This window comes from Uranotaenia lowii, chromosome 2 (assembly GCF_029784155.1).
Source record: "Uranotaenia lowii strain MFRU-FL chromosome 2, ASM2978415v1, whole genome shotgun sequence".
In the NCBI taxonomy this organism is placed as follows: domain Eukaryota; kingdom Metazoa; phylum Arthropoda; class Insecta; order Diptera; family Culicidae; genus Uranotaenia; species Uranotaenia lowii.
This window is the reverse complement of record NC_073692.1, coordinates 320,339,564-320,360,063: the sequence shown is the minus strand read 5'-3', so window position 1 is coordinate 320,360,063 and position 20,500 is coordinate 320,339,564. Positions and strand designations below refer to the sequence as shown.

Genomic DNA, 20,500 nt, shown 5'->3' with positions numbered 1-20,500 from the left:
TCATTTAAATTTTGTTACTCGATTTCATTCAGTGCTTGCCCTAACGTTGTTCGCAATATCTGGCAACTCTGCTTTGAAGGAGTTCATTTTAGTTCATCCGGATCCTGCGAAATGCTATGCCTGCATTTCACTCCCACTCATGGCGAAGTATATTAAAAAACTTTGCATGAATCTCCGCCGTACTGTTTTGTCTTTTAGAGAAAACGGCATTTTCATGCGAAGTGCTGTCGCAAACACACGTCGTTTTTCCGTCACAACAGTGTTTTTTTAATAGTTAAAGTTGAAAAAGTGTGGTTTTGGGCGTTGTATTTCGTTCAATTTATGCGGAAACTATTCAATTTGTGGAGACAATTAAATTTACCAAACCAATAGAAGCAGAAATATCGAAAAAGTTGATTTTTCTCGTGCTTGATTTGGAAGACATTTCCTGAACCGAACAGAGGCGTGCGCTAGGAGCTTGCTAGACAAGATGGATGATATCGATGATTTTTTTGATTTTAGCAAACCCTTTAATCGGGTTGTAATTTCCGGTGGCTATTGCAATGCCACCGTTGTTGAAGATCGTAACATTTTCAACAAACTACCGGAACGGGAAAAGCTTGGAAAAGAGTATGCCGGGAAGTTCAAGAAAGAGGAAGAAGCCCAGTTGATCAATGTAAGTACAGCTTGATGGGGTTTGTTGAATTTCTTGAAGGGAACGGTTTGCATTTTCAAATATGTGAAGGACGAGGATGCCGACATGTTATTTATCCAATTTTTTTTAACACAAAAATGCAATTGTGTAGCATAATCTGAGGCGTAAAACAATTAATGGATAAGTCGAATTACTCATTGTAAAACTAGTTAAAAAAAAGGTTTCAAATTTTTTTTTTTTCAGGAAATAACATGATAAAGAAAACTCAAATATACACGATGCATGTTTTGCTTACCAGCTATGCCTTTGTTTGCGTTTATTAAACATTTTTCCCGTTACATCACTCAAACGTGCTGCGCTGTGATAAAGTTGATTGTACCATTACTGATGCAATTATTTATTAAGTCCAGTCTGTATCTAGAATTTTGTAATTTTTTTTTGGGTTTTGATGGCTAGGGCAAATTTGCCCGACTCGCCAAATTTTGTAATTTATTTTTTTGAACGTTATCATACATCTGTCAATTTTCCTTTTTTCACAAATCAAATGCAATTGAGTCAAGGTTATCAATTGAATTGGCTAATATTGGCAAAAAAAACTAAATAAGTAAAAAAAAATATGTTGCATTCCAGGCTTTCCTGGACGAAGCTGCCGGTCCGTCGACTTCCCGAACATCGAATCTGGAAGATGTGGACGACGAAACGTCCCTGGCCGACGAGGATGAGGAACATGCACGGGCTCTGAAGGCGAAGGAAATGATGGCTCCATTGTTTCAGCGCTACAATTTTGCTATGAAGAGTACCAAACTGTCCATTCGTTCTTCGAAGGATACCATTTTGCAAAGTATCAGAGATAATGCCGTGGTCATCTTACAAGGTCCAACTGGGTGTGGTAAAACAACCCAGGTGCCCCAGTATATCTTGGAAGAAGCCTTTCATAAGAAAGAATATTGCAACATTATTGTCACCCAGCCCAGAAAGATTGCAGCCATTTCTATCGCAAATCGAGTTGCCGATGAAAGGAAGTGCGATCTTGGTTCACTTGTTGGTTATAAAGTGGGTTTGAAGGAGAAACTTTCGGAGGATACTCGTTTGTTGTACGTAACCACGGGTGTGCTGTTGCAATCCCTGATCACATCGAAAACGATGTCCACCTACACTCATGTTATTCTGGATGAAGTCCACGAACGAGAAGTGGACATGGATTTTCTGCTGATCATCGTTCGCCGTTTGTTGGCCACCAATTCTACTAAAACCAAGATCATTCTTATGTCTGCTACTATCGATGCAAAAGAATTTTCGGAATATTTCAAAATTCCAAAACGGTCCGGTTATCTGTCAGCTCCGATTATTTCCGTAGATAAAACCAGACTGTATTCGGTTCGCGAATATTACATTGATGATTTGGACAAACTTCGAATGGACTTCACCATCGACTACGAGCAACCTAGTATTTCCGAGCGTATGTACGAAGTGGCAGCTAAGATAGCGTTGGTATGTGACCGGCTGCAGGACAATGATTTTGAGGAAAGTAATTTGGAGTACAAACCATCGATCATCATCTTTTTGCCTGGTATAAACGAAATCGATCAGATGGCTAAAGTTCTTATGGAGACTCTCGAGAAATGCAAGAAAACGGAAGACAGTACAAAGTTTGAAATTCTCAAACTGCACTCTACTCTACCAACTGAAGATCAGGTAAAGTTTTCATTTTATTTGAAATATCGTAAAAAATAATGCTAATTCAATTTTTTTTCAACAGGTCCGAGTATTCCGTCGCCCAGCACCCGATCACCGAAAAGTTATTCTATCTACCAACATTGCTGAAAGTTCCATCACCGTGCCGGATATTCGATTCGTTATTGATTTTTGCTTGCAGCGTGCACAGCATACCGATTCTACAACCAATTTCAGTTCCCTCAGGACGGAATGGGCCTCCAAAAGTAACTGTACCCAGCGAGCTGGTCGTGCCGGTCGTGTCATGAGTGGTCGCGTGTACCGTTTGGTTAACCGTGCTTTCTACGAACGTCAGATGTTGCAATCGTCTTCACCGGAAATTCTTCGCTGTCCACTGGATTCAGTGGTGTTGAAGGCTAAAATGCTGGAAATGGGACCACCGCACTCAATCCTTGCACTGGCTATGAGTCCACCCGATTTGACCGATATTAGCAATACCATTCTGCAATTGAAAGAAATCGGGGCTATGTTGAAAACAGTAAAGGGCAATTACGAGCAACTGGATGGTGATTTGACTTACTTGGGACGCATTATGAGCAAATTGCCGTTGGATTTGCGTGTTACTAAACTGATTATTTTGGGATATATGTTCAGCGTACTGGAAGAAGCCATCATTATTGGTGCTGGTATGAATGTGAAAAACATTTTCAAGAATCAGTCATCGCTCAGAGAGTACACACAAAAGATGTACTGGGCCGATGGTTCTGGAAGTGATGGAATTGCTATTCTCAATGCTTACACGGCCTGGAAGAGTCGCAAGGAGCAAGCAGGAGACAGGTCAGACATGTCTAACTGGACTCGACGTATGTCACTGGATCTCAAATGCTTGATGGATATGGCTGAATTGATAAGAGAAATCTACGACCGTTTGGGTCGATACGCTTTGAAGACAACCACTGGTCCAAATCGTGTCGTTTGGACTGCTCGTGAAAAAACCGTTATTTTGAAGGTAATTATGGCCGGTGCTTTCTACCCGCACTACTATATCCCTATGTCGGTGGGCGGAAAGGAACTGATGGAGCGTCAATCGTTCACTGAGCTCGGTGGAAGAGATCCTTGTAATACCGTTTTCTTCAGTGGCTTTGATCATGAACGTTATATCGGTCCGCTGTACACTGTGCAGATTAAAAATATTCTCAGTGACAGAGATTACTCCAAACATCCTTACATGAAGGTGAGTTCAAATACTACATATTTAAACTTTTTGCTCGAAAACTTATCCTTATTAAATTAACTTCATAAAAAAAATCTCATTTAATTATTCATCAAATTTTTTCTCAACCATTCTCTTCTAGGTGATGTTTGATCGTACCACAAATCGTGTGTTTGTGACCTTTACCAATTCCGAGGACGATCGAGACAACCAAAGGGGTTCATTCATGCCAGGTCGTGTTCATCCGGATGTGTATCGCGCGATAAAGCTGCGCAAACTTGGAGCCCGTCATCGGGCCATGGAAATCCGTACCATGAGGCAGAGTGAGGCGATTGAGTTTGCCACCAAACTACGGCTGGGACATTGGGAAGATGCAAACGGATGGATGCCGCGCAAGAAAAAGATTCGCAATGCACATTTGACGGTTCTGCCTCCTTTATACAGGCCAAGCGTGGTTTGTCAAGTGACACACGTTATTCACTGCAACAAGTTTTATTTGAGACCTGAGGACAGCAAAAATAAGAGCATCTTCAATGATATTCACCAACAGCTAAATAACAATCCATACATGCTGGAAAGATTCCCGCCAAACTGGGTCTTTTCTGTGGGACAGATTGTTGTGGCTCCCTTGCAGGAAAACACTGATCAATTGGCAAGAGCTGTTTTGAAATGTTACAAAAACGTAAGAAGTAGTGGAGATCCAATGTGGACAATCTTCTTCTTGGACTATGGACATACCTCGGTGCTAGGCCAATCAGTATTCCGTCAGCTTACCGGTCCACTATCTTATCTGGCAGATATTCCTCAGAGAGTATTCGAAAGTTCATTGACTGAAATCCAACCATCAGCCATTCTGTCTCCTCAAGGAGTGTGGAATGCTCAAGCGATCAATCACTTCAAGGAGATGACTATTGGAAAGATTTTCGTAGCCGACATTTATTCAGTAGTGAACGATGTTGCCAGCGTCATCCTTAAAAAGGGCGACGAAATTCCGATTAACTCCGAACTGATCCGGTTGAAGTATGCACAATATGCGGAAGAAACTTATCTGTCAAAATTGGATCATGATATGCGCGAGCGCAAACAACGTGAAATGTCACTAGATGACAACTACCGTATGGAAGTTTATCGGCAAGCTGAATCTAGCCAAATTGAAGAAGTTGATGATGATTTGGAAGATGTTTCTCCACCGGAAGATAGACTTCGCTGCAAGGTAGTGTTATCTGGGCCGCATAGCCCACTGGAAATCAGCGCTTCTTCACCAATTCGCTCAGGTATCATGAAGCCGGTAACAATCGAACCGGATTCTGTTAATTCAGTTCTGCTGGATGCCAATCCACAAGATACCCACGAGAAGCTGATCGTGGCTGCGTTCGTCAACGAAGCGGGCAACCGATTGATTCTACGACAGACCACAATGATGCCAAACATTCCAGGATTCGGAGCCATAATGGCGTTGATGTTCAGTCCCGTCAGTCAGCTCAACAAAGACGAAGAAGAGACTCGTGTGACCAGTATTTTGACTGGTTTGGGATGCGATCCCAAGGGCTACGCTCTGTATCCCGAGCACGATGTTGCTCTATCATTAGATGTGGTGATTAACGATGATGATATTTCTATGGTAAGTGAAAACATTCTTTTGGTCCATATGCGTCTTAAATTATCTCTCGTTTTATTAATCATGTTTGTTTCGTTTATTGTATTATTTTTTCAGATAAACGCTTTGCGCTACACTATGGACAGTATTCTTCACACTGACAAAGACCAGACGGTACCCAAGTTTGGTGATGTATCGATCGCCAAACTTAAGCAAAACATCAAGCAATACATTATAAAGTAATTTTCCCAGGAGTAATATCACTAGGTAACTCGGCACCTAACTGTGATTAACCTCGTTTTCTCTTCTTCTTATTTCCACAGATTGCTGGAACAGGAACGCAAATTCCTGGACATTCGCCATGCGTCCAACACCTACATCTGGAACCAAGGGGAAAAGGATGCGGGCCCTAGTGCCTCAACGTCCAAGAAGCCGAAGACAGAACATTTGAATGTGTACGAAAATGCCATTTTCCCGCTGATTGATCCGTTGAATTTGGCCCCAGTGAGTGCCCGTCGACTGGACTTCCTCAAGAGGCATTGCCGTGAACTGCACAAGCTCGCTTTGACGTGAGTATATTTTTGTTACTGGAATTAAGTACATAACTGATTCTAATTGTTGGTTGTATTTTCTTTCTTTTCCAACACAGGGATGTCAACCTGCCGAAGCACGGTATCACATGTCAGTTGTGTAACACCGTTTTGGAAACATTGCCACAGTTGCGAATCCATCTGTATTCGAAGCTGCATCGGGATCGCGAATCGCAAATCAAGTTCCGCTAGAAAGGTGCCCCATTTTGATTTTATCTTTTTGACGTTTTTGCAGTTCATCTCTTTTTTTTTATCAAGCTACTTGTGGTTCGTGTTGTGTTAGCTGGGCAACATGGACATTTCATAATGTTTAATTACATAGGGTAACGAAAACTTTGTTGCTACCTTCGTTCATCTTCTTTTACGACACCTAATGTGTCTTGTTTTACATAAAAGTGTTTTTCCTTTCTTATTTGTGTCTTCATTCTATGGGCGTAGTTTGAACTTATCGGACGTAATTTAGCATTATTTCAATTTATCAGACGGTTTAAGTACAATATCCATGCTTTCAAATATTGTTGACAATCTTTTCTCCAAGTTAACGAGATCACGATCCACTCTAATGAAAAAATTGAAACTAACGGATTGCTTTTCGTATCAATGACGGATCTGATAGTGTAGTACTCTAATAAAGCGAAGAGAATGAAGCATGAGGTATCCGTATCTACTACAACCATTACTTTTTATCAATTCATGAAATATACTTCTTTAACCATATCGCTACCAGACCAATTGTCTGAAACCAAGTTAAATGCTAGATCCATGAACCACAACGTATAGTTTTATCGTATAAATTCGTATTTAACGTTCCTCAAATCACCCAAGCGAAAGAAATCGAGAATTTTTCCACATACCCAAATAATCAATAAAGAGAGACAAGTCTCATGCTAAATTCAATAGAGCGGGCTGTTACAGAAACATGGATATTCAGTCTTAACCAACAATGCTTTTGGAGCAAGAAGACCACTACGGATTAAAAAATATATAGAGAACAAGTTATGTAAAACTAACGAAGAGGAATAAAATATGTACTACATAAGGACTATCAATTATCACCAAACTTTGGTTATTCATGTTTTTTTCTCTACTAGTGAAATATTACAGTCTTGCTACGAGTTTCGACTAATTAAATCAGTTTTGGTTAAGTGTCTTTTATAATTTTCAGATGTAACTTACAACGTATTAACTTATTGACTGAATGCCTGACTTACTTACCTTCTTAACTACTTATTTATTTATTTACTCTCTTTCTTACCTACTTACTGACTGACTGACTTACTTACTCGTTAACTTACTTACATCTCTACTTACTTATTTGCTTACTTACTCACTTACTTCTTTACTTCTTACTTCCTGTGTTACTACTTACTTGTTTATTAACTCATTTTATTACTTACTTAGGTATTTTCTTACTTACTACTTTCTGCATATCTCGTTCACGTCTTTTCGCAGCATTTGCCCGATGTAGTTCCGTGTTAGAAACATAGTTTGTTTGTTCAAATGTTTTATTAGAGAGGCTTGCTGGGAACATCCGCTTTTGACCGTGAAAACACAGGCTACCAAGCGTTGATGATATTCCGCAGTTTTTTTTAGGGATGCAGCAGTTCATAAAACTTGTGATTTTTGTGCGGTCACTCCAAATGTACTTAGATACGTCCACTCACAAAAATACTAATTTGACGTTTGAGATGATCGGTATTTTTTTATCGGATTCTGCTGTCCAAATGGGGCACTTTCTATCCACAGGGAATGACCTGTTGTTTTGCAGTTTCCACAAAAGGGTTCGACTTGGCAATCGGCACAATCATGATTACGGGAGCAATTTTTTCAAACCAATAGGTTTTTGCAACGGCTTTTAGGGTGACCTGTTGCAAACATCGTCGGCATAATAGAGGCTGCGAATAATATATGCGCGTGCGAACACAAAGGAGACCGAAATGGATAAATTCCGGGATAATGGTGCTGTTGATTGTTAAAATCAACGTTGATGTTTCTATAATCCCAATAATGGCCCAATCTTGGACAACTCCTTCAAAATTTCCTTTGAAAAACTTCATATGCAACTGATTTCGTCGGGTCAGTATTCGCGAGCTGGCATGACAGTAGAACCACCGATCATAGTAGAACTATAGAGGAAGACATGAATTTTCTATGGAATTGTTCACACTTTTCCATCTTGTCTTGTGGTGCCAGGGTCCAGGGACATTCGAATTCAGTAAATTTAAAAAAAAAATAGTTTCTGTTGTTGGTACACCCGGAATTATTCTGTTTATTCTTTGCAGCTGAAAGATTATTTCGCTGCACGCTCAATGTGTGCCTACACTTTTATGTGTGTGTGTGTGTGTGTGTATCGCATTAATGTTGAACATTCAGTTATTTAATAAATTTTATTAAAAAAAACTTCTCATTTTACAGAGAAATAAATTATATGTAACTATTGCCGTTACATAATTTTTTTTCATGCTTCACCTGCACACCGAATCGTTGCACTAAAGGGAGCTTAACTTGTTTTAACTAGAACGGGTGCAAAGATTTTGAATGACTTATGTATTATGTATATATTTTGTTTGATTAGAAACTATATAAAGTAGTTGTAGAATGTATCTATCCTTTTTTAATGCTGTGTTATTGTGTTGCACACTTTACCGATTGAAGATAATGATTTACCGAAGCGGCAACTTAACTGTACGAACCAAGCAGAGTATCTGGTCGAAAAAGTTTACACAATTTCGTACTTCTCTGCGAAGAAAAGCGTTTCCGTGGAATATTTTACATCGGTCTCGTCTTCCACCAGCTGGATCTTGAGCGGTTTCAGATCGGCGTACGGGATCTTCGATGTGAAAGAAACCTTTAAAAAGAACGGATAATTATTAAAATCCAAAAACAATTGATAGATCGATTGGTCTTACATCCAAGGGGAAGAAGTCTCCCGGGATAGAATTGGGTACGCTGAATTCCATTGAACCCTGTTTGCTGGAGGCGTCTATGACGGGCAGATTCCAGTAAAGAACATTCTTACGAGAATCATGATTGTAGTCTCCGTCGCATTCCGCAATCGAGGGAGTTATGTTCATGCTGTTTGAGGAAAAAAAACGTCGTTAAGTGATCGCAATGTTAGATGAGTTTGTTCAAGAAATGGATATTTACGGCATTGGAATAGTTATGCAGACGTCATGCAGCTCTAGTCGAGGATGTTCTAACTCATACTCAATGTTGACATCACATCCACCCTCTGCATTTTCCGATGGCCAGCAATTTACTGAAATTGGTTTGATTATTAACAGAAGATATTCGTTGAAAAACCGTTGGCAACTTACTAGTCAGCGGTACGGCGGACTCATCCTGCGTCTGGTAGCGCCATTTAAGCACACCGACATCCGTATTGAGTGGGAACGGTTTCGCAGGGTTCTTTAAACCGATCTGGCATCGACTCTTGAACAGCTCTTTGTCCACATTGGGATGAGTTTGTAGTTGGATGCCTCGCTGGTCCGAGTTGTCCAGCTGTACCCGAATACGACCGTACTTTTCGTCGGCTATGCGAAGCGTTAGCAAGCCAGACAGTTCAAAGTTTTGCAAACCCCCGTCGCGACCAACACGAACCGTAATCTTGTCCTCCATGCGAAGGTGAACACTGAAAATAAAAAGGTGCAAATGAACTACTAGAACGGTTTCCAAACGGGCTTTAACAATTCTTACTCATCCATCGGGACATCCGAAACAGGTTTGGCCTTTACAGCAGCTGTCTGAGCTGAAGAAGGTGTTGGGTTTGCAACAACCTTTTCGCCTTCACTTTTGAGCTGATCAACGAAGGAATCCACATCGCGATTCTTACCGCCAAGTTTAAGCGCATTCTTCGGAGCAGCCGGTTTCCTTAAATGAAAAAGTTAAAAATTAAAAACTTTACTCATGTTATCAAATCAGATTAAGCTTACGGTGCCGAGGAAGCCGCCTTGATTTCGCCGATTCCAATCGAGGCAGACGAAATGGACGAGTGGTTCGAAATTCCTCCACTGGAGTTGTTCCCGAATCCTTCAGCACCGCCAACGGTTGCAAACGGAAGACGGCCACCTCCGCCGCTCTTCTTCTGTTCCATTCGCTGTCGTTGCAATTCTTTCGCGCGTTCTCGCATCTTCTGCTTGGCTTCCCGTTCCTGCGTTTGCCGAACAGCTTGGTACACCTTCTCCTCGTGCGAATCCATCTCGACGAAGGTTTTGATCTGAGCCAGATTGACGCTCTCTCGATAACCGAGTGCAACGATTTCATCGAAGGCAAAAATCAAGTCAAATGCATTTTCTATGATTTCTTTTTCCTCGAGTGAACGACAGTATTCTGGAATCTGGAACGGAATATTTCAAATTTCAGGTAACGATTTAGACATTATGATTAACAAAACAACTGACCACTTTCGAGAACAATCGAAGCGTCTCCAAATCCTCCAGGATGTTACTGGCTTTAGTGGTGATCAGCAGCATGTACAGCTTTTCCAAGGGCTGATACACGTACCGAACTGAATCGGTTTCCACGAAAGTGTGCTGCTTACCGGATGTCATCAGCTTCGGGAAAGCTGCGAGCAGTCCCTCGATTCGAGCCTTGGTCATCTCGACGAACTGCCGGGAGACGATTGCTAAAAAGAATCGAAAATAGTTTCATCATTTCATATTGCATTCAGTAAGAGCAGCACTTACTTTTGCCAGCTTTGGTGCATACGGCCGCTGCTATGAGAACCATTTCGAGCTAGTTATGATTTTTAAGTTCTGAACATAAGCAAAAAAGAACTACCGTCCGAATTTGGTTCCGTTTCTTGTTTACGATTGCGACGGATATTTGCCAAAGGGCCACCGACTACATAAACGGGAGCGCTGAATAGAAAAAAAATAAATTCCGGCTGACGTGTGAGGTCGTGACGTTTTGCACTTGCGATGGCGAGGCTATGTAAATTCCCCAAAAAAAGTAGTTTTTCTACCCTTATAATTGATCTTTTATAACTTTTCACAGGTAGTTTTTAATTTAGGGCATCTCAGTTCGCCATTCAATGGTAAAAAAACTAATTTTTGACAAAAACTTGAGGGTTTTTTTAAATTAACAATAAATTGCAGACAACACACCAACTTTTTGACACAATTTTCAATTTACACTGACGAAAACCGTCACCTAACTTTTAGAAGATTTTCATTTTTATGCACCCAGAGAAATGCTTTTGGGTTAAATTGAGGAAAATAAGTTGCAAATTACAGTTTTATTTACTTCAAGGTTTTAACTCGACTTAAACCCGTTTTGTTGGACCAAGGATCCACTTTAAAATTTGAGACAATAGAAATTATACCTGAGACCTGAGATGTATGACCTGATTCTTATGAGACCCAAGATCTGAGTTCATAGACTAAGTCGTAAGACATAATACTGAGGCATAAATCAGCTGAGACATGAGAACTGAGACTTGCGTGAGACACAAGATATGAGACCTGAGACATGAAACGTTAGACGTGATCCCTGAAATGTGCTTCGTGAAACGTTTAGACGTTAGACATGCGAGAAGTATTACTTAAAAAGTTAGAAAAGAGTCGTTTGAAGTTGGATGTCAAAACAAAAAATGACCCATTAGAAATGAGCCATGGGAAGTGTATTTTGTTAAACGGGGTTAAACAGTAAGAATTGAGACGTGGAAAGACAAAAGTCGTGAACTTGAGAAGTGAGATTAGAAACCTATGGCGATATCAGATTTCAGAGGTCTCCGAACATCAACCTTCATGTCTCATGTCTGAATTCTCTGGACTCATGGCTCATGACTCAAGTCTAATGTCTCAAATGTAAGTCTCATGTCTCACGCTCACAGGTTTCAGGTCTCATGTCTCAAACTTTGGGTCTCAGCTGTAATATTTTTATATTTTGTTAGGATAGAGTACTTTAACAGTAGTGGCGACTCAAAGGTTAGAAAATTATTTACAAGTAAAGGGGAGAGGACAATAAAAGGATTGCATTCTAAAACAGTTTCCATTGGGGTCCGTTGGTGGTCTCCTATTGCTGTTCTTAAGATCGTAATGCAGTTGTCTTGTCCAAGGTTTAAAGTCTAAAGTTGCAAGTCTCAAGCCTTTTTTTCAATGCCAGGGTCATTCTTCCCTAAAAGTCTCACGTCTCAAAAAACCTCGAACCGGTATCATATGCCTTTTAAAAGCTACTAAAAAAGACATACACCGTCTTAGCCGATTTAGGCTTTACAGACTGAATTAAATGACGTGGACAACTTAAGATTAACATTTAAACACCCAGTACCGAGATAGGAATCGAACCCATGCCATCAGTGGACCAGCGATTAACATCTTACCACGCTAACCACTCGACCACCGAGACGTACTAGGCAATAAAAAACATCTACCTGTTCCAAGTTCCAAATTGTCTGAATGTAGGTTTCAATAGAGGATCCAATCCAAATCTCTCGTCTGCATTTTAAACACTTGCATGCATGTTTTCAAGTTTCTTCTGACTGCATGAAACTCAGGAGAGATTTTAAAGAGTATTACGGCATTTATTTTTAATTTAATCTAAGAACTTAAATTTCGAACTTTGAAAATTTTATATGAAGATTCAGTTTCGGAGTTTGATCATGTAAAGATGCGAATCACAAACACTTTATTCCATTATCAAATATTTATTTTAATTTTAAAAATTATCGCAAGGAGTTTTTTTCATTTATAGTAGAATACCGAACAAACGCCCTTAAGCCCCGAACTTCTGGTCCTTCTCCTCCTGGTACTTGAAGTGCAAGTCCATACAATCCTGGTTGGAAATGTTGACCCATCCGGTCGGCTTGATGTGGTACACTCGCACAATGCCACCGGAATAAGCGTCCCGATGGGTAGCATGATAGATGGCCCGTCGACCCAAATCTTGCGCCTCTTCGTCTTTCAAATCCCACCGATAGCCGGAATCCAAAACACCATAGGCATAGATGGATCCACTTCCTACGGAGAAAACTTTTCCGGGTGTTCGGGTTCCCTCAGAATCAATGTAGTACAGTTGAGGTCCCTTAGAAAGAGGAAATAAGTTAAAATCCGCCCATAGTCAATGCATATTTAAAATCTTACTCGCTTGTCGTATCCGGCCAGCATCATACCCATGCTAAGTCCCATTCCCTTGTAGTAGTAAACAATATTGGACATTATTTTGCTGGCAGCGGCTACCGAAATGCGTTCCTTATTTCTCAGTTCGTAGATCCGGCATTCCTTGGCCAACACTCTATCCCAGTAAACACAATCGGCTGCTCCTCCAGCCAACGTTCCCAACAGATAATCATTGATTTCCACGATCTTCTTCATGGTCTGGGATCCGATGAACTGACCACCAGTGGCTCGGGAATCCACGGCCAAGATGACACCTCCCTGGAATCGGAACCCAAGCGTGGTGGTTCCGTGATCGAAATCCATCTTGATTCCACTGGATTCGCCATGGGATTGCAGTTTGGCCAAATTGTGAGCCGGCTGGAAATGGATTCGGACACAATGATTAGGTGTTTTGCAGACAGTAAAGAGGTAACATAACCTCGATTGTATACTTACGTCCTGGTATGGCGGAACCGCTAGCGAGAAATTGTTGTCCAAGTTTTGGCAGCCCACGGTCAAGTCCCGCTGGAAGGATTGGTAGCCCATTGGGGAGGGATCGAAAAGTCCCGTTTTTGAAAGGCCACAAACGTCTGCTAAAGCCATTTTTAACTGTTTTTCGGGATAATTAAATTGAATTGAAAAGAACTTCGCTAGCGGAAAACTGTTTCGCGAGTGATGACAAACAAAATGCAACACTGACAGCCACAGTAGGTTCACAAAATTTGTTGTTGTTGTTGTTGTTGTATTTTGCGTTTATTTGGCCTGAGGAGCAAGGCCTCATATCGCCATTTCGCTTTTTTTTGTCATTTGACGGCTGTCATCTGTGTAACGTTGGATCGTTACACACGTAACTTAGCCATTTTTAGGAATTTCAGAATCTCTTTCAGCCTTTGTTTGTTAAAATTTTTTGTTTGGTTCTTCACTATTTCACTTATTTTTTGGAAGTTTTCCCAGTCGAAGTGATTCCTCAAGTGGTTAAATTTCACACAGTCTAGCAGAGCATGTTCTGTGGTGTTTATTTTTTGTGGGCAAAGTTCGCAATATTCATGGTTTCCAATTTTCATTTTAGCCAACCAGTACTCTGAAAAGTCATGGCCAGCAAGAACTCTATTCAGCAAACGGATCTCTTCCCCGTCCAGTTCGGCGTACCAGAACCACGGTTTGATTGGAAATTCGGTGCACAAATCGAAAAATTTCTTCCCTTTGTTGCCGTTTAATGCCATTTCTTGATACCATTGGTTCGTTGCGGTTCCCAGTTCCTGTTTATAGCTTCTAATAGCGTCGATCCAAAGCAATTTGTTTAGAACAATTGCATCCGAATTAACTCCTGTCTTGGCCAGGCAATCGGCTTCTTCGTTCCCTGCAACACCGATGTGTCCCGGTATCCATTGAAGTATGGATTTAGTAAGCTGCAAATTGCGACATATTTCGCCTGTCAGTTGATCCCAGCTTTTTTCTATTTGGCAAGAAAGAAGCAGTTGGCATGCTGCTTGTGAATCTGTAAGTATTACATTCCTTTCGGTTTCTAAACTTGCGATTTCTTTCAGGGCTATTTGAATTGCGATTAATTCTGCTGTCATGATACAAACTGGTTGGTCGAGTCGTAAGCTGATCTTCGTTTCGGAATCTCTCATATACACGCCTACACCGCAGCCCTCCGTAGTTTTAGAGGCGTCCGTGTAAATTTGCGTACAATGTCGGTATTCGTTATTTAAGTGGTCCAATGTTATTTGTCGCATCGTGGATGTGTTCATTTTCTTTTTATTGATCGGAACTCCGTCTATGAATGGTCGCACGTCTATGTCTGTTGAATTTATCATTTCATAGTTTTCGTAAACATTTTTGACTCTTTGCGAATTAGTCAAATAGACTTTTTCCATGAACGTATGTACTTTAGAGTTTTGGACATTCTCATGTTCTTCAAGTGCATTTAGTTGTTCGGCAATAGCGTCCTTTTTTTTGAAGTGTTGAGTAATTTTTTTCAAAGCGTAGTAGTACCGTTTTAGGGTTAGAGGCTCCTCGTTCGCCAATGCTGCAAGGGTGTTAATTGGAGTGGTCTTGGTGCATCCAGTAGCTATTCGTTGGCATTGCCTACTGGCTACTGCTAACATTTCCTGGTAGGTCTTTGGAGTGTCTCCGTAAATCGCGCTTCCGTAAGATAAGTAGCTCCCGTACAGTGCTTTATGAAAGAGAATCATCACTCTGGGTGTTGCTCCCTTTTTTATGCTTCCTACAATTTTCAGCATGTTTTGTCGATCTTTTATTTTGGACTTTAATTCTTTTATGTGTGCGACAAAATTGAGTTTTTTGTCAAGGAAAACACCCAGATATTTATAGTTTCTCACATTTTCAATAGGTGATCCCATGACGGTTAGTCCTAGATCTACATTTTTCTGGATGAACACCATAGCCTTGGTTTTGCTTGGGTTCAGCTGAAGATTAAGCTCTATACTGTAATTAGCAAAACGGTTGATGGCACGTTGCGCTTTGTCTATGGCTTCTTTTAAAGTTTTTCCCTGAACAATCTTGATGAAGTCATCAGCAAACTGTACAGTGACTATCTTTTCTTCTTCTGGATCTGTGCTGTGAAGTTTTGTCGTGTAGAGATTAAACAGTGTCGGGGACTATGGTGATTACTTGTGATCACGTCAGCATGATCATCAGAATTGTAATATTTTAAAGTAGGCTTTTCAGTGAAAATACATTCTTGGATTATACATCAAACTGCAAAGACGTGTTTTATTGTTTGTAGAAATTCCGGAAATACCACATCTGGCGACGAGTGAAAAGAAGAATAATTTTAGTATCCAAGGATTATAAGAATTCATTTTATTACATGTAAGTCATTTTTGTTCTTTATTAGTCTTTTAATCAATCTTATAAAACAATCGCACTGTTTTAGAGATTGTATAAAAATCATTCCAGTGACTAAAAAAAAATTTTAAATTTTTTTTTTGGCTTCGAGCTTGAAAAACGGTTGGCTTCGAGCTTGAAATACCGTTGGCTTCGGCCGGGAAAATGATTGGCTTCGAGCTTGAAAAAAAACGGTTGGCTTCGAGCTTGAAATACCGTTGGCTTCGAGCCGGAAAAATGATTGGCTTCGAGCTTGAAAAAAAAAAAACGGTTGGCTTCGAGCTTGAAATACCGTTGGCTTCGAGCCAGAAAAATGATTGGCTTCGAGCTTGAATACTGGAAATTTTTCAAATTTTCGTTGCTCAATTCACTACAATAAATTTTAAATACGTTACCATGACATCACCTGTTACTAATAGTATTATAATTTTAGCCTTCAAATGGAAGCTTGGAATATCTGTCCTTTTAAATTCAATCATCTACATACAACATAAATTCGGACAGAATGGCATAAATGGCGACGTAATTTCGAAGTGATTGTAGCAGCTGCAGGAGAGAAAAATGCAACCAGGTTGAGAAATATTTTACTAGCCAAAGGAGGTGTTGAACTCCAGGATGTGTTTTATTCACTTGATGGTGCAAATGTTGCTGAGGATAAAGCGCATAATGTAGACCCTTTTAAGGTAACTGTTGATAAGTTTATTTTTTTTTTAATTCCATATACTCACATAATATGGTAAAACTTTAGGTAGCTATTGCAAAACTCGATGAGTTTTTCTCACCAAAACATCATGAATCCTATGAACGAAACGAATTTTGTAAACTGTTTCTTCAAACGGGACAAGATGGTGAAAAAGAGTCACTATCAAAATTCCTTACTCGTTGTTTGGAACAAGCGAATAAATGTAATTTTGGTAAATCGGAAGTGGAAAGTCGTGAGTTAAGGATAATTGACAAAGTTATTCAGCATTCTTCACCGGAAATGCGAGAAAAATTACTTCAAGAAGAAAATTTATCCTTAGCTCAACTTACAAGGATAGTCAGATCGACAGAATCGATTAAATTTCAAGCTCTTACAATTAATGAAATTTCCGGACCCAATGTTTTCCAAGTTAATTCCAATGTGAATAGAATTCTAGATCAAAGAAATATTTTAAATAATGCATGTTACCGGTGTGGAGACAAAAATCATTTTGCCAACGATCCATTATGTCCAGCTAGAGGGTTTAAGTGTCCAAAGTGTTCTAAAATGGGACATTATCCTCAGTGCTGTAAGTCTACTGGGAAACAGGTGACTAACAAGCGTCAACATTCGGCTAATTTTTTTCAACAACAGAATAAGAAATTTAAATCACACAACGTACGGTTGATAGAATCAACGGAGAACAATGTTAATCAAGAACAACAGAGTTTCATTTATCAAATTGGAGATGGTGACGAAATGATGTGGTTGAAAATTGGTGGTGTGCTCATCCAAATGCTAGTAGATTCTGGTAGTTCCAAAAATATCATCGATTTCACCACCTGGGAATACATGAAGCAACAAGGAGTTAAAGTTCGTCAGCCTGAGCGTCTACCTAACACCACTCTTCGTGGTTATGGTACTTTATCAAAACCTCTACAAATATCAACAGTGTTTGAAGCAGTTATATCTGTTGATGGTTTACCCCAATCGGAGCAAGTCGCTACATTCTTTGTCGTTGTTGATGGAGCACAGCCTCTACTTGGCAAAGAGACTGCCAAATTACTTGGTGTGTTGACAATTGGATTGCCCCAATCAGTTAACTCTGTTGTTTCATTTGAAAAACGTCCATTTCCAAAAATGAAAAATGTTCTACTACGCATACCTGTAAATTCGAATGTAAACCCTGTAGCACAACGTGTTCGTAGACCACCTGTTGCTCTGCTGTCTAGAATTGAAGAAAAGATTGCTCAATTGTTGGCCAACGACATCATAGAACCAGTTGAAGGTGGAGCTACATGGGTATCTCCGTTAGTTACCATTCTCAAGGACAATGGTGATTTACGTTTATGTGTTGACATGAGACGCGCCAATCAAGCTATTATAAGAGAACATTACATGATGCCGACGTTTGAAGATTTTTTGCCACGCCTGAAGTCTGCTAATTTTTTTAGTCGTCTAGACATAAAAGACGCTTTTCATCAGGTAATTTTCTTTACTGAAATATTTAAAGATCTTTGTGTTTCTGATATGTATTTTAAAATGTGTGAAATATAATTTTTGTTTGTTATTAATTGATTCTCAGATTGAATTAGAAGAGTCCTCCCGTTATATTACAACATTTATAAGTCATAAAGGATTATTTCGCTATAAGCGTTTAATGTTTGGAATTTCATGTGCACCTGAAATGTTTCAGAAGACTCTCGAACAAATATTGATTGGTTGTGAAAATGTAATCAATTATATTGATGATATTTTCGTTTATGGTGAAACTCAAGAAGAACATGACCGAAGTTTGTCACAAATATTAGCTGTCTTAAAAAGTCGTAATATTCTCCTCAATAATCAAAAATGCATCTTCAAAGTACGCGAGATAGAATTTCTAGGACATAAGATTTCTGCTGAAGGAGTTCGACCAATGGAGAACAAAATAGGCTGTTTGCAAAAATTTCGCAAACCTAGAACTTCGGAAGAAGTTCGAAGTTTTCTTGGACTTGTAACGTATATTGGCAAATTTATACCGAATTTAGCAACTATAACAGCACCTTTACGAGAACTTATTTGCAAAAATATTAGATTCAAATGGGAAGCGAAGCATGAAGAAAGTTTTCAACATCTGAAACAAGCTATTTCAAATGTCCGAACTCTATCGTTTTTTGATAACAATCTCCGAACTAGAGTAGTCGCCGATGCGTCTCCAGTTGCTCTAGGAGCTGTTTTAATTCAGTTTATTGATCACACCGATAATGAACCTCGAGTCATTCGCTATGCAAGCAAAAGTTTATCTAAAACAGAAAGTCGTTATTGTCAGACGGAAAAAGAAGCATTGGCTTTAGTCTGGGCGGTTGAGAAATTTTCAATTTATTTGATTGGTCGTGAATTTGAACTTGAAACTGATCATAAGCCTTTGGAAATTATTTTTGCTCCTACATCGACACCATGTGCACGAATTGAACGTTGGGTTCTACGATTGCAGTCTTTCCGGTTCGTTGTGAAGTACCGAAAAGGTTCAGGAAACATAGCAGATTCTCTTTCACGGTTAGTCGAGCAAGAACCTTCTGGAGATTTCGAACAAGATAATAAATTTTTGGTGCTCGCTGTCAAAGAGTCCGTTGCTATTGATATTCAAGAACTAGAAGAAGCAACACTTTCCGATCTGGAGTTAAAGACTGTGAAAGATTGTTTGCGTACAGGAATATGGTCAAGTTCTTTAGTTAAACATTATGAACCATTTGCAAATGAACTTGGAATTCTTAGCGATATGGTTGTGCGTTGCAACAAACTGGTCGTTCCAAAAATTTTACGGCATCGAATGTTAGAACTGGGACATGAAGGTCATCCAGGCGAATCTGTGATGAAGAAGCGATTGCGAGAAAGGGCTTGGTGGCCTATGATGGATAAGGATATCAAGAAATATGTTCTTGATTGTGAGGGATGTAGACTAACTGGACTTCCCAGCAAGCCAATTCCGATGGCACGACGAGAGTTACCGTTGAAACCTTGGATTGATATAGCAATCGATTTCATGGGACCTCTTCCATCGGGAGAATATTTATTGGTTGTGATAGATTATTTCAGTCGATACAAAGAAGTAGAAATCATGAATCGCATTACATCACGTGACACGGTGGATAAGTTGAACCAAATTTTCACAAGACTTGGATATCCAAGAACGATAACTCTTGATAATGCTAAACAATTTGTAGGGAAAGAATTTGAGGAATTCTGTAAAGTACATGGAATAACGCTTAATCACACAGCACCATATTGGCCTCAAGAAAATGGTCTTGTTGAAAGGCAAAATCGATCTTTATTGAAGAGACTTCAAATTAGCCATGCCTTCGGTAGAGATTGGAAGAAAGATCTTAAAGATTATCTTATGATGTACTATACAACTCCACATTCGACTACAGGAAAAACACCTACTGAGTTGTGTTATGGGAGAACAATTCGTTCAAAATTGCCAACTATCGAAGATTTGGAAACTACACCAACATCAACTGATTATCGTGATCAAGACCGCATGAGGAAGCATAAAGGTAAAGAAACAGAAGACATTCGTCGTGGAGCTGAGACATCAAAAATTCAACAGGGGGATAAAGTTTTAATGGAAAATCTAGTTCCATCAAATAAATTATCAACTAAGTTTGGGAAAACACAGTTTACCGTTACAGAAAGAGTGGGTCCAAGAGCGGTAGTGGAGGATGATTCAGGGAGATCATTCGAACGAAATGTAGCTCATTTGAAGCGAATACCTTTAGAACAGGATTCCAGTTCTGAAATTGAAGATCTCGATGAAGCCACGCTCATAAATACACCGATAACGATTGACGATGAAGTATCAGCAAATGAACAAGAACCTGCTATCAATAATACATTAATATCATCAAACGTTGCTGAAGTCCGGGGAAGGTTGTCAGCTAATCGCGAACGTCGAAAGCCTTCAAGATTCCTGGATTATGTCATGAAAGTTCAACAAACCTCAAACTTTGCTTAAACTAAACGAGATATGGTGATTACTTGTGATCACGTCAGCATGATCATCAGAATTGTAATATTTTAAAGTAGGCTTTTCAGTGAAAATACATTCTTGGATTATACATCAAACTGCAAAGACGTGTTTTATTGTTTGTAGAAATTCCGGAAATACCACAGGGACA

At 39.7% G+C, this 20,500-nt stretch overlaps 4 protein-coding genes across 8 annotated transcripts; 2 read left to right on the top strand and 2 right to left on the bottom strand.

Moving 5' to 3' along the window:
* The first annotated feature begins 205 nt into the window (after positions 1–205).
* Positions 206–6,333, top strand: LOC129745233 (probable ATP-dependent RNA helicase spindle-E). 2 transcript variants are annotated; one of them, XM_055738173.1, is made up of 7 exons: positions 206–655; positions 1,265–2,329; positions 2,394–3,542; positions 3,664–5,142; positions 5,236–5,357; positions 5,442–5,687; positions 5,768–6,333. In XM_055738173.1, exons 1-7 carry the CDS (start codon positions 470–472, stop codon positions 5,898–5,900), a joined length of 4,380 nt encoding a protein of 1,459 aa, XP_055594148.1. In that variant the 5' UTR covers positions 206–469; the 3' UTR covers positions 5,901–6,333. The 2 variants fall into 2 exon arrangements, with proteins under 2 accessions (XP_055594148.1, XP_055594147.1); XM_055738172.1 differs by having other exon boundaries at positions 3,664–5,357.
* A 1,914-nt stretch (positions 6,334–8,247) lies between these two features.
* Positions 8,248–10,807, bottom strand: LOC129745362 (coatomer subunit delta). The gene is made up of 8 exons (XM_055738388.1): positions 10,394–10,807; positions 10,109–10,332; positions 9,641–10,044; positions 9,405–9,578; positions 9,026–9,339; positions 8,856–8,967; positions 8,618–8,783; positions 8,248–8,556 (listed from the first exon to the last, which is right to left on the bottom strand). Exons 1-8 carry the CDS (start codon positions 10,434–10,436, stop codon positions 8,428–8,430), a joined length of 1,566 nt encoding a protein of 521 aa, XP_055594363.1. The 5' UTR covers positions 10,437–10,807; the 3' UTR covers positions 8,248–8,427.
* Positions 10,808–12,334: 1,527 nt separating this feature from the next.
* On the bottom strand, positions 12,335–13,515 carry LOC129745469 (proteasome subunit beta type-5). Its single transcript, XM_055738575.1, has 3 exons — positions 13,262–13,515; positions 12,791–13,183; positions 12,335–12,731 (listed from the first exon to the last, which is right to left on the bottom strand). Exons 1-3 carry the CDS (start codon positions 13,406–13,408, stop codon positions 12,423–12,425), a joined length of 849 nt encoding a protein of 282 aa, XP_055594550.1. The 5' UTR covers positions 13,409–13,515; the 3' UTR covers positions 12,335–12,422.
* Positions 13,516–13,536: 21 nt separating this feature from the next.
* LOC129745466 (uncharacterized protein K02A2.6-like) lies at positions 13,537–20,446 on the top strand. Of its 4 annotated transcripts, none has more exons than XM_055738573.1 (5): positions 13,537–13,813; positions 13,875–15,486; positions 15,558–15,643; positions 16,092–17,825; positions 17,926–20,446. In XM_055738573.1, exons 4-5 carry the CDS (start codon positions 16,641–16,643, stop codon positions 20,335–20,337), a joined length of 3,597 nt encoding a protein of 1,198 aa, XP_055594548.1. In that variant the 5' UTR covers positions 13,537–13,813; positions 13,875–15,486; positions 15,558–15,643; positions 16,092–16,640; the 3' UTR covers positions 20,338–20,446. The 4 variants fall into 4 exon arrangements, with proteins under 4 accessions (XP_055594548.1, XP_055594545.1, XP_055594546.1 ...); XM_055738570.1 differs by having other exon boundaries at positions 13,537–15,486; positions 16,092–16,341; positions 16,407–17,825; XM_055738571.1 differs by having other exon boundaries at positions 13,537–14,305.
* The last annotated feature ends 54 nt before the right edge of the window (positions 20,447–20,500 follow it).

Coding starts and splice junctions, on each gene's coding strand:
- LOC129745233 (XM_055738172.1), top strand. CDS start 470: ATGGATGATATCGATGATTTTTTTGATTTTAGCAAACCCTTTAATCGG. Junction 656..1,264: donor AAGAAGCCCAGTTGATCAAT/GTAAGTACAGCT, acceptor GTTGCATTCCAG/GCTTTCCTGGACGAAGCTGC. Junction 5,358..5,441: donor ATCAAGCAATACATTATAAA/GTAATTTTCCCA, acceptor TTATTTCCACAG/ATTGCTGGAACAGGAACGCA.
- LOC129745362 (XM_055738388.1), bottom strand. CDS start 10,436: ATGGTTCTCATAGCAGCGGCCGTATGCACCAAAGCTGGCAAAA. Junction 10,045..10,108: donor TTCGATTGTTCTCGAAAGTG/GTCAGTTGTTTT, acceptor ATTCCGTTCCAG/ATTCCAGAATACTGTCGTTC. Junction 8,784..8,855: donor TGCATAACTATTCCAATGCC/GTAAATATCCAT, acceptor TTCCTCAAACAG/CATGAACATAACTCCCTCGA.
- LOC129745469 (XM_055738575.1), bottom strand. CDS start 13,408: ATGGCTTTAGCAGACGTTTGTGGCCTTTCAAAAACGGGACTTTTCGAT. Junction 13,184..13,261: donor CGGTTCCGCCATACCAGGAC/GTAAGTATACAA, acceptor ATCCATTTCCAG/CCGGCTCACAATTTGGCCAA. Junction 12,732..12,790: donor TGGCCGGATACGACAAGCGA/GTAAGATTTTAA, acceptor CCTCTTTCTAAG/GGACCTCAACTGTACTACAT.
- LOC129745466 (XM_055738573.1), top strand. CDS start 16,641: ATGCGAGAAAAATTACTTCAAGAAGAAAATTTATCCTTAGCTCAACTT. Junction 17,826..17,925: donor TAAAAGACGCTTTTCATCAG/GTAATTTTCTTT, acceptor ATTGATTCTCAG/ATTGAATTAGAAGAGTCCTC.